This window comes from Zalophus californianus, chromosome 17, assembly GCF_009762305.2.
Source record: "Zalophus californianus isolate mZalCal1 chromosome 17, mZalCal1.pri.v2, whole genome shotgun sequence".
NCBI lineage: Eukaryota > Metazoa > Chordata > Mammalia > Carnivora > Otariidae > Zalophus > Zalophus californianus.
The window spans coordinates 46,214,978-46,226,004 of NC_045611.1; the positions used below are offsets into that span (position 1 = coordinate 46,214,978).

The 11,027-nt window shown below is 55.2% G+C and overlaps 1 protein-coding gene across 1 annotated transcript; it reads left to right on the forward strand.

The window, feature by feature from the left end:
- Window positions 1–408: 408 nt before the first annotated feature.
- EIF3K (eukaryotic translation initiation factor 3 subunit K) lies at window positions 409–10,805 on the forward strand. The gene is made up of 8 exons (XM_027619779.1): window positions 409–562; window positions 1,447–1,545; window positions 2,975–3,095; window positions 4,540–4,614; window positions 6,864–6,930; window positions 7,034–7,111; window positions 9,117–9,242; window positions 10,739–10,805. Exons 1-8 carry the CDS (start codon window positions 504–506, stop codon window positions 10,768–10,770), a joined length of 657 nt encoding a protein of 218 aa, XP_027475580.1. The 5' UTR covers window positions 409–503; the 3' UTR covers window positions 10,771–10,805.
- The last annotated feature ends 222 nt before the right edge of the window (window positions 10,806–11,027 follow it).

Consider the following 11,027-nt stretch of genomic DNA (forward strand, 5'->3'; position numbering starts at 1 on the left):
GATCCTGCTTCAGAGGCCGAGGCCTGGGGCAAGGGGGATGTCAAAGAGCACTTCCCCAGGGAATTTGGCCAGGGCCCTAGTTAAGGGATACCGCGCGCACCCCAGCACAGTTTTGTGAGTTCACGACCGCGCGCAACACAACGCGCGTGCGCCGGTGGAGAGCCGTCGCCCGGCTCGGGAGTTCGCGCGCACGTCCCAGGGGGCTAGAACTCGGTGCCTGAGGCCCGGGAAAAGCTTCGCCCCGCCTCCTCGCCCCGAGACGGCGCCTGCGTACTGGACTAGATCAAGCCTTTTCTCACGCTGTTGGTCCAGCTCGGGGGGAGCGTATGCGCACGCGCCAACAGCGCCCGCCGGGAAGAAAGTCACGTGGCAGCCGCCGCCAGCGGCGCGGAGAAGACAACGACGTAGTTTCCGTTTCCGCCACCTCTTCCTCTTCCGGCCGTCGGGGACACCCTACCGGGTGGCTCTTGCCTACAGCCCCGGCGTGGGAGGCGACATTCGTCATGGCGATGTTTGAACAGATGAGAGCGAACGTGGGCAAGTTGCTCAAGGGTATCGACAGGTCTGAGCCCGGTCGGAGGGAGCGTTTCCGGCCAAGCGGCGTGGTGGAGGGGTTTTTCTAGAGACCGCAAGGGGTGGTCAGGGTCCTGGACTTGCCCGGGAGTAGGCTTTCCTGCTCGTCCGGGAGGAAGACGTGTTTAAGGAGACGGCACTGCAGGGGCCTGCGGGCGGGAGACAGCCCTGCCTACCTCGCAGTGCTCCCGCTTTTTAATTGCTTTAAGGTCTTCCTCCCTGCTCCTCAGCTTTCTCACAGCCCCTCAGTTTCCTGTGACTACGCTCCTCAGCCTTTCACAGTGTGTGTCAGTGCCTCTTCATCTCTGTTTTCTTTTCCTCTAATGTCGTTCATTCAATACACGTCACTGAAATCTACTCTCTCCGCTCTGGGCAGTGCTGGGGACCAGAGGTGACCAAGACAGCCCCAGGCCATGTTTCCATGGAGTTCCCAGTTCAGAGTCCAGACAAACCGGACAATAGGCACTGATAGCCAGAAGTAGTCAGGGCTGGGATGGGGGAAGCTAAGCAGGAGAGAATGGGGTAAACCAGGTTGGGGGTCTGGAGAGGGGAGGAGGGGGTGAGGGGTAACGATGTCCAGGAGGCCAGGCGTACAGGTTGCAATGACTGATTGGCTGAGAGGTGGCGGGGGGCGGGGAACACCCTAGAAAAGACCCAGGGCTCTGATGGGGTTCAGAGCTTTGGCTTAGGTCTGTAATGTGGGTAAGTGTTGTTAGAGGTTATAGAGCTGATTCAAGAGTAAGTGGCAGAGTTGGAGGAAAGGACGGAAGGGAAGGAGGAGCAGGTTACGTCGCCCTTCTCCCCCCAGCCCCACAAAGTGACTGGCCTCAGCTCCTCTTTCCTCTCTGCTCACCTGTCCTGATTCTTCTGTAGGTACAATCCTGAGAATCTGGCCACCCTGGAGCGGTATGTGGAGACGCAGGCCAAGGAGAATGCCTACGATCTGGAAGCCAACCTGGCCGTGCTGAAGCTGTGAGTGTCTGCCTCCATCCCCACCTCCGGACCAGCAGCCAGCAGGGGGCCACTCTCAACATTGGATGAGGCCGGAGTTGGGGGTGGTCTTCCGGATGTGGCTTCTCTTGGTGTGCAAGGCTAGGAAGCCAAGGGAGTTGGCGCAGGAGGAAAGATGGTTTTTAAAAATTAATCAGGGTTACACGTATAGGTTGGTACAAAACAGAAACATAGTTAAATAGGTACAAGTGAAAACCCGCATAAACACCAGGCTTATTACAAAATCGAGTGTTGTCAGGGCCCCAGGCCCTTTGCTTTGTATGCTTTGTGCTGGCCACCTCACCCCCACCCTAGTAACCGCTTTTATGCTCTCATGGTCTGGTTTTATGTGAGTTTACCACACACGCACGCAACCTGATGAGCTTGGCTCAGGTTTGCCCGTCTTGAACTTGACACAAATGTAGTCCTACAGCATGAGCTTCTCTGCATCTGGCATCTTCCACTTAGCACCGGGTTTGTGAGATCGATCCATTTCTCCTGCGGCTGCAATTTGTTGTCATTTTTGTGAAGTGCTTCCCTGTGCAAGACTGTCTTAAGTTACCCGTCCTCCTGCTGACGGACCTCTGCGTTCTATCCCCACAGTGCTGTATTAACACACTGTCGGTTGTGTAATCTTTATATGCTGTCTCAGTTTTGATGTCTGTAAAATGGAGATAACACTTGTATTTGTGGGGTTGTTTAGATTGTTAGTGGTGTAATTGCTGCTTAGTGAGTGCTCATCACGGTAGCTACTGTGCTGTAAGCTTTGTGTGTATTAACTCAGATGCTGTATTGTCTTCGTGAAGTACATAGGGTGGTTATTGTCCCTTCTTTCGAGGGAGGGGACTGCTGCACAGAGAATTTCAAAGGGGTAGTCCAAGGTCACTCATGAGGGAAGTTTGAACCCAAGCAGTCTGCCTCCAGAGCCTCGACCACTGCTCCAAACTACATTTACGTATTTATTTGTGAACCACTTTTTTTTTTTTTTAAGATTTTATTTATTTATTTGACACAGAGAGAGACACGGTGAGAGAGGGAACACAAGCAGGGGGAGTGGGAGAGGGAGAAGCAGGCTTCCCACGGAGCAGGAAGCCCAATATGGGGCTCGATCCCAGGACCCTGGGATCATGACCTGAGCCGAAGGCAGACGCCCAGCGACTGAGCCACCCCGGCGCCCGTATTTGTGAACCACTTAACAGTGTCTGGCTTATGGGGTGGTTGGGACGATTAACTGTCCCCGTCTACAGAATAGGAAAGTAGGTCAGGGAGGTTAAGGTCACAGAGCCAGAGTGCTGTGATTGGAGCCCAGGCATGTCCAACTCCTGAGCTCTGGGCCACAGCACTGGGCTTCTCAGGAGGCCCAGGGAGCTGAAGAAGCCACAGTGGCTCTGTCTCTTGTTCCCCTTCTCAGGTACCAGTTCAATCCAGCCTTCTTTCAAACCACGGTCACCGCCCAGATCCTGCTGAAGGCCCTCACCAACCTGCCCCACACAGACTTCACACTGTGCAAGTGCATGATCGATCAGGCACATGTATCCTTCCAGTTTCTGGGCAGGGTGTGCAGGGGAGGGGCTGGGGGCAAGGTAGATGAATTCCCGGGGCATTGGTCTGTGAGTTCAGCCACAAACTCCAAGCACCTGCTCCGGGTTTGTTGTGGTGCCTGGTGGGACATTTGGGTGGCTGGGACAGGCCTGGCCCCTGCCCTCCCCGAGCTCAGCATGCAGCTGGGGAGAGAGGTCCTCTGTCAGGGACCACCTGCACTCGTCCAGGCTTAGGGTTTAGAGAGGCCAGAGGAAGCACCTGACCTTGCCCGGATGTTAGGGAGGGCTTCTTGGAGGAGGGAACGTCTGAAAGATGAGCTAAATGAAGTGTTAGGGAAGGGTGATCCGGATGGAGGGAACAGTATGTAAGGAGGCCCAGAGGAAAAAGAAGAGGTCAGTGCTCTTTCAGAGGCCATAGAGGAAGTGTGGCACAGCCTCACCACAGGTTTCAAAATGCAATCTGGTCAGACTCGGAAGGGCACCAGGAAGCCATAGAAGGCTTAAACCGCAGAGTGAGTTGGGTAGATTTCAGCTTTAGAAGGATTCCCACTGAGGGTTGTAGCTGAGTGAAGGCCACCAGGCAAGAGGCAGGAGCCATGAAGAGCTGGAGCATCAGCTGAACTTCATTCTATGTGTCTTCCGTACCTGGCACCGTGCTGGCCGTCCGTGACTGAAGGTTGACTGAAAATGAACTAGCTTCCCCCCAACCCTTTGCTTTGCTCTGGCCTGCGTTTTTGTGACAGGTCCACCACATGGCCAGGGGAGGCTCCCTCTGCCCTTGAATCACTTGACAAGCTTGGCAGAGCCCCCCCATCCGTGTTTCTGGCACTCACAGTCCCGAGGGTGTCACACTTAACCTGCCCATCAGCAGCTGAGCTGAGAAATGGGGGCTTACGCATTGAACCTGCTCTGCCATGTGTGTCCATGGGAGTGCCTGCCTTCTGAGAGATTGTCCACTTTGCCCAGGGGTCTGTTCTGGTGACTTCAAAAAATAAAAGAAAAGGCATACGATACGCTGTTAAAAGTACAAAAAGCATATGGTGGAAAAAGACGGCCTCCTTCCTTCCCTGTCCCACAGGCACCCCACTCCCCTGCCAGGAGGCAAGTTGTTTGCTGTTCTCAGGTACCTTTCCAGCTATACCCTGAGTCCAGGTGTGTGTCCCCCCCCCCCCATACACATGCGTGCACACACAGCAGCCGCCCATCCAGATGGTGGCCTCTTATGCATGTTGGTCTGCATCTTGCGTTTTCACCTCCCAGTGCATCTTGTCGCATCTCCACGTCGGTTCTCTAAGAGTTGACTCAATCCCAGAGTGTGGACAGGCCAGGTTTTGGCTTCATGTCTCCATTGCTGGATCACCTGTTGCCTTAACCATGCTGCAGTGAACAGAAGGTGGGCTCAGGGCTGTTTTCCCTTAACACTTTCTCCCCTTAGCAAGAAGAACGGCCAATCCGACAGATTTTATACCTCGGAGACCTGCTGGAGACCTGCCACTTCCAGGCATTCTGGGTAACTTGGCTCCAGGGCCAGGGTGGGCGGCTGGGCTGCTGGGCCGAGCTCGGACAGGCTGCTAAAAGAAACAACCACGCACATTTGCTGTCTGCTTGCATAACCGTGGGCGATCCCGTGCTCAGGGCTTTGCGCGGGTGACCGCATGGACTCCTCATCCTCGCGCTGAGCCAGGACTCCCACACCGTCCCTTGTTTCCCCAGGCCAGGGCACGTGTGCACGCACCCACATCTGTCCTTCCTGCCAAAGTCCTCCATCCTCTGGATGCTCCTTCCCTTTCTTGCTCGAACTAGAGCCACACCCTCCACTTCTGCCAAGGGTCCTCCTCACCGTCATCCCCAGGCCCATCTCTCCCCGACAAAACCCCTCAGTCCTGAAGCCCGGGTGTTGGCACTTCCCGCCCCACTCTGTGGGTGTCAGCCCCCTGACGGCCTTGCCTCCTTTCGTGAATAACCGAGCTCCTGTTCACCCCCCACTCACTGCTACTTCTGTCATTCTCAGTTGCTTGCAAAGCCCGACCAGTGGTCTTTCCAGCACCCCGACCTTGGGGTGCCTCCATCTCTTGTCCTCCACGTGACCTCGGCCCCTCCCTCCCAGTCATGCCCTAGATCAGCTCTTAGCACACTGGACCCTCGAGGAGTTTAAAAAACAAAACAAAACTGATCCTTGACTCGGGCCATCTGAGTTGGATCTCATCGGTCTGAGTGTGGTACACGCGGTGGGATCCAAAGCAGTTATCACAGATATCCCTGCTGCCCCGGGAAACGGGGGAGCCGCCCCCCCCCCAGTCCCTACCTTCAGCAGCATTGCTCCCTTCTCTGCCGGTGTCCGACGTTTGCACCCCCCACCTCCAACCACTTCTTCCCAGCTTCCCGGCTCACCCCTGGGAGGGCACCAGCCTAGCGTGCTTAGGCCTGACCAGCAGCCCGGGCCCTCCGTTGTGCTTCCTCCGTCAGCAGGAGTGTGCACCGGACACTGCGAGAGGCCGGAGGGAGGCCCATCGGCCCCGCGGTGCACATCCCCTCCTTGCCCAGGGGCTTGCCGCCCGCTCCCAGCTCTTCACACCTTCTCGTCCCCTCTCCTTCCCTCCCTTCTCTTCTCAACTCATGCTCCTCCACCTGGTTTTGTGGGAAGACCGAGGCAGCCAAAGCAGAACTCCCACGAGTGACCGCCCTCAGCCTTGGCATCTGCTGTCAGCCGACTGAACGCTTTTCTGTTTCAGTTGGGGAGTCGTCCCTCCTCCCATCTCAGACCGCCCCCCCCCCCCCCCCCGGCTGGCGCGCTTTTCCCCTTGCCCCTCGCCCCTTCAGCGCTCCTCCCTCTTGTAGCAGCAGGGCCTGGCCTTCCCCGGTTGTTGCTGTCAGCGGAGACCACGGCCACCCCGTGGTTCGTTCTCACCTGCAGGAGAGAACTCTCCCCGACCCTCAAGCAGGGCCCTTGGTTACCCCACTCGTGGGCAGGGTTGCCTGTGCTCAGTTTCTCCTCCTCTCCCTGCTCACTTGAAGCCACTGTGTTCATTCCATTCAGGCTTTTGTGACCAGCCTTCTACCACCCCGGTCTCCCACGTGTATACGTGTGCCTGTCTGCACGCATGCACGAGGAAACCCACCTCTGATGGGGGCCGCGCACTGCTCCCTCAAATCCTTTCATCGTTTGGCTCCCAGGACAGTTACTCTCCTGTATATCCTCTGCATTGTCCTTGGGGGTTCCTCATACCCTGCACTAATGTTGGAAGGAGCCCTTGCTTGGAAGGTGACTTTTGGACAGAAGCCTGAAGGGTGTAGGGGTGCCAGCCATGGGGAAGGAGAGTTCGAGACCCAGCACCAGCCAGCTCAAAGACCTTAAGGTGGGCGGGTGCATGGTGTGTCTGAGGAGCAGCAAGGAGGCCCCTGTGGCTGGAGTGAAGGGCTGAGGGGGAGGATGTCTTGGAGGACGTCTTGGCCTTTTCTCCAATGGGTGAGTGCAGTTAGCTCATCTGTCTCTGTTCCCTCTTCGGGTCTGTGGTTTCTGCCTCCCTGGTTCAACCCCCAGCTCTGCGATTTGGGGCAAGTCACTTAGCTGCTCTGAGCCCTGCTTTTTCATCTCCAGAAATGGGCAGAAAATAGTGACTTAACGTCATAGGGTCGCACGGAGAAGAAAGTTGGCATGTGAGGTGGATGCCCAAGTCGTAGCTTCTCTTGCTAATTTCATTAACAGTAATATTCTTGAGGTTATTCACGTTATTGTGAATGTTATCATTGCTCTCACAGCAAGCCCTGGATGAAAACATGGACCTCCTGGAAGGTATAACCGGCTTTGAAGACTCTGTCCGAAAATGTAAGTCCGTCTCGGTACCTGGGTTCCCCAGGGGGAAGGGGTAGGGAGTGGCAGCAAGGTCCCGAGGGTGGCCCTTTACCCTCTTCGTTCCTCATCTCTGCAGTTATCTGCCACGTTGTGGGCATCACCTATCAGCACATTGATCGCTGGCTGCTGGCCGAGATGCTCGGGGATCTGACAGGTAAGGCCTCTCCGGGTTCCCGGTGCCAATCGAGGAGGTTGGGGTGGTCAGGGGCCGTGGGGCTCAGCCAGCTCCTCAGATGGACCCATCCCTGGTTCAGCAAGTCTTTGGAGGTCCAGCCCTGCTCATTATCGAGGGAGTAAGGAACATAAATAAAACATATCCTGCTTTAGGGGAGATGCTATGGTACTCGTTTATTGTATTCTGCCTAAGTTATTTGAATGCTTTCTCTGTACCAGACTATTCTAGGCCTGGAGGACTCAGCCGCGAAGGAAACAGAGTGGCTCAGATTTGTTCTCATGGCAGTAGTAAAACATAACAAAATGAGATGTACAAGTCTGGTGTGAACTCACACAAGACAGCTCACCGGGCTGAGGTGAATAGTGCCTCAGTGGAGACAGGCAGGCAGCCTGAAGGTCGAGGAAGCCAGAGGATGTTGAGGCAGGCAGGGGCGCGCCTGTCTTGTTCACAGAGCAGCCAGGGTACCTGGTGGAAGCAAGTGAGCGAGGGGTAGAGCCAAGGGGCAGAGAAGTGGCGGTGGGAGGGACATCTTCAGATACCATGGGGCTTCCTGAGGACATAGTCCTTTGTCCTGAGTGAGCTGGAGCCACAGGGATTTCTAAGCAGGGAGGGACATGATCAGATTTGTGTTTTTTAAAAGATCCTTCCAGGGGCACCTGGGTGGCTCAGTCAATTAAGTGTCTGCCTCTTTTTTTTTTTTTTTAGATTTTACTTATTTATTTGAGAGAGAGGCAGAGATATAATGAGAGCATGAGCAGGGAGAAGAGGGAGAAGCAGGCTTCCCGCCGAGCAGAGAGCCCGATGAGGGACTCGATCCCAAGACCCTGGGATTATGACCTGAGCCGAAGGCAGATGCTTAACGACTGAGCCACCCAGGCGCCCTAAGCATTTCACTCTTGATCTCAGCTTAGTTCTTGATATCAGGGTTATGAGTTCAGGCCCTGCATTGGGCTCCATGCTTAAAAATAAATAAGGGGCACCTGGGTGGCTCAGTCATTAAGCATCTCAGTCATTAAGCATTAACATCGGGCTCCCTGCTCAGCGGGAAACCTGCTTCTCCCTCTCCCACTCCCCCTGCTTGTGTTCCCTCTCTCACTGTCTCTCTCCGTCAAATGGATAAAAATAAATAAATAAAAGTAAAAAATTGTCCCAGAAAGAGAGAAAGAAAAGAAAAATATTTGTGTATTTGTTCCTTTTTGCAAAAAGAAACAGGAAGAAAAATAAAGCTAAGGAAAATGGTTACTCCTTGGGAGGTGGGGGGTGAGCACAGGGAGGAGAGCAGGGGGTTGGGGGTGAGATTTGTCTGAGTACCTTATTTGGGTAGTTTTGCCTTTTGATCTGGTTGTGTGTGTGTTAACAGAAGCTAACTTATTGGACACTTTGTGTCAGGCTATACCAAGTGCTTTACATCAGGTAGATGTTTTGTGTATTTAAAAGTGAGATTAAGTCAAAAAGGATCAAACAACCCTTAGAGTTGAATCCAAAGAGAAGCAAATGAATTTATCAAATCGCTAATGGTCCCACAAAAGAGTTACTTTAAGTAGCAGGACATTTTTCGGCCGTACGTCCTTACTGGCAGGTTTTTTAAGAGCCAAAACAGCCTGCCAAGAAATTCCCAGCTGAGGCTCTGGGCTTATGGTTCGTGATAGTGAGGACATAATTTTAAAACCATTTCAAAGTTCTGTGGAAAAGCAGGGAAGGAAGCACACCACTGTTGTTGGAAACTGAGATTTGCTCTGGGAGAGAAAAGAGGGGTAGAAATGAAAAGAAGGGGAGACAGAGGCCCTGTGATGTAAGGGTGGGAAAGCCGACAGGCTCCCTCTGGCTGCCGTTTGGAGAATGAGCCGTAGAAACGCAAGCAAGTGCGGCTGCAGGAGATACGGTGGCCCCTGAGGCAGTTGGGCCGGGAGGGCGCCCCGGCCTCTGGCTGCGGTCCTAGGGGAGCGGGGTAACTGAGCCCCTCCATGGCCCGTGTCACCTGCAGATAGCCAGCTAAAGGTATGGATGAGCAAGTACGGCTGGAGCGCTGATGAGTCGGGCCAGATCTTCATCTGTAGCCAGGAGGAGAGCATCAAGCCCAAGAACATCGTGGAGAAGATCGACTTTGACAGTGAGTGCTGGCCCAAGGCCGCGGACTGTGGGTCTAAGGAGCTGCGCTTCGACACACCGGGGCTGGGGCCCCAAAGGACTTGGGTAGCTGTCTGGTTCAGGGCCAGGATCTTTGCATCTGTCGGAGTCCACTGACTTCTCCCATTCTCTCATGGGGCTGCCTGCTCAGGGAGGAATGGTGGGGGGGGGGGGGCGGGGGTCCCTCCCTGGGACTCCTGGGGGCTCCGGCCTGTTGGCAGTCTGTCCTTGGGGATAGCGCCTCGGCCCTGGCATCCGCAGAAACATAGGAACACCAGAAAGTGCGGGTTCTGGAGTCGGGTAGTGGGACGGGGATCTCGGGTCTCGGTTTCTTAGTTCTGCCACTTGGGGCAAGTGATTTTACCTCTCTGCCTCAAGTTTTCTCATCCAAAAAGTGGGGATCCTGGCAGCACTCATTATGACAATTACTGTGTAGTTCCTGACGTTTAGCAAGTGGTTTGGTGCTCACATGAGCCCTGTACAGTAGGGGCCGTTACTGTAAGTGAACAGTATCCTAATACGTACGTGGAAGAGTGAGCGCAGAGTGAGACAGCCGTGTAGAGCGCGGAGCGGAGCAAAGAGCCTCGTGGGCCGTGCTTGGCACTGCTGCACGCACGCTAACCGACCGCAGCCCCTGCTAGCCCCTCGGCCGTGAAGGGAGCAGAACAGCTGTGTGGTCAGGCCCTCACTGCACTGTGCATGTGTCGGAGAGTGAGCCAGAAGCCGGGGATCGGCTGCTCCCTTGCGCCCTGGGTCTCCTCCCGCCCCCCATCCTGTCCCTTGAGTCTGATTCTGGGGTTTTAAAGGTGTGTCTTGGTACAGCGTGGCTTCTCACTACAGACTAGCTCATTTGGTGCTGAACTGAGGATCAGGACTCAGTGGGCTTTCACTCTGAGAGGTGCCCCCTTTGTTGGGGTTCGGGGTGAGAAGTCGCTGCAGGACAGGGCTCCCCGGTGAGGAGGTACAAGGCTGGTACTTAGCATGTCTTGCAGACAGCACACAGAAAATGTTGCTGTGGCAGCAGTGAGAAGAACCAGGAGCTCTTGGTGCCGAGCATTGTTCTGAGCGTGTCGGCCCAATGCTCCGTGCAGGTGGGGAAGCTGGTGTTGACGAACTTGCCTGAGGTTGCCCACCTGGTACGAGGCAGAGCTGTGATTGGACGCAGCTCTCCTTGCTCGGGGGTGGAGGTTCTTAACTACTGCCCCGTACTTCCTTTGTGGGGCGCCTGGCTGGCTCAGTCCGTAGAGTGCGACTCTTATTCTTGGGGTCGTGAGTTCAAGCCCCATGTTGGGCACAGAGATTACTTAAAAAAACAAACAAACAAAAAACCCACCAAACTGTCTTTGTGAAGGTGACCAGGGCCCAGAAGGGGTTTGTGATCTGCGCCCCCTAAAGAATTGTGGCTGCCATGGCTGGTGGCTGGAGGTTGGTCTCCCATTCTTGCCCTGTTGACCTGCTCCCGTCTTCTGTTCCCAACAGGTGTGTCCAGTATCATGGCTTCCTCCCAGTAACTCGGCAGGCGTTGAATAAAGAGTTGTTGACTTACTCCTGTTTCCCGCTCATTGGCTTCCGGCCTCTGCGCCTCGCCCACCAGAGGGAGCCCGGGAGCAGGCCTCTGCCCACTCTGTGCGGGAGCCGCCTCCCTTCTGCCTAGGGCCTCCCTCCTCCTCCTCCCTCCCCTGTCCCGCCCCAGCAACCGACCTTCCACCCCCACCTTCGTGACCTGCCAGGTCACCAGTAGGGAGCCGGCAGCCATGAGTCAGCAGCA

Bases quoted from the DNA above. Each gene is read 5' to 3' on its own strand.
- EIF3K (XM_027619779.1), top strand. From the start codon at position 504: ATGGCGATGTTTGAACAGATGAGAGCGAACGTGGGCAAGTTGCTCAAG. The intron at 3,096-4,539 runs GTATCCTTCCAG...TTCTCCCCTTAG, and splicing joins GCATGATCGATCAGGCACAT to CAAGAAGAACGGCCAATCCG. The intron at 4,615-6,863 runs GTAACTTGGCTC...TTGCTCTCACAG, and splicing joins GCCACTTCCAGGCATTCTGG to CAAGCCCTGGATGAAAACAT.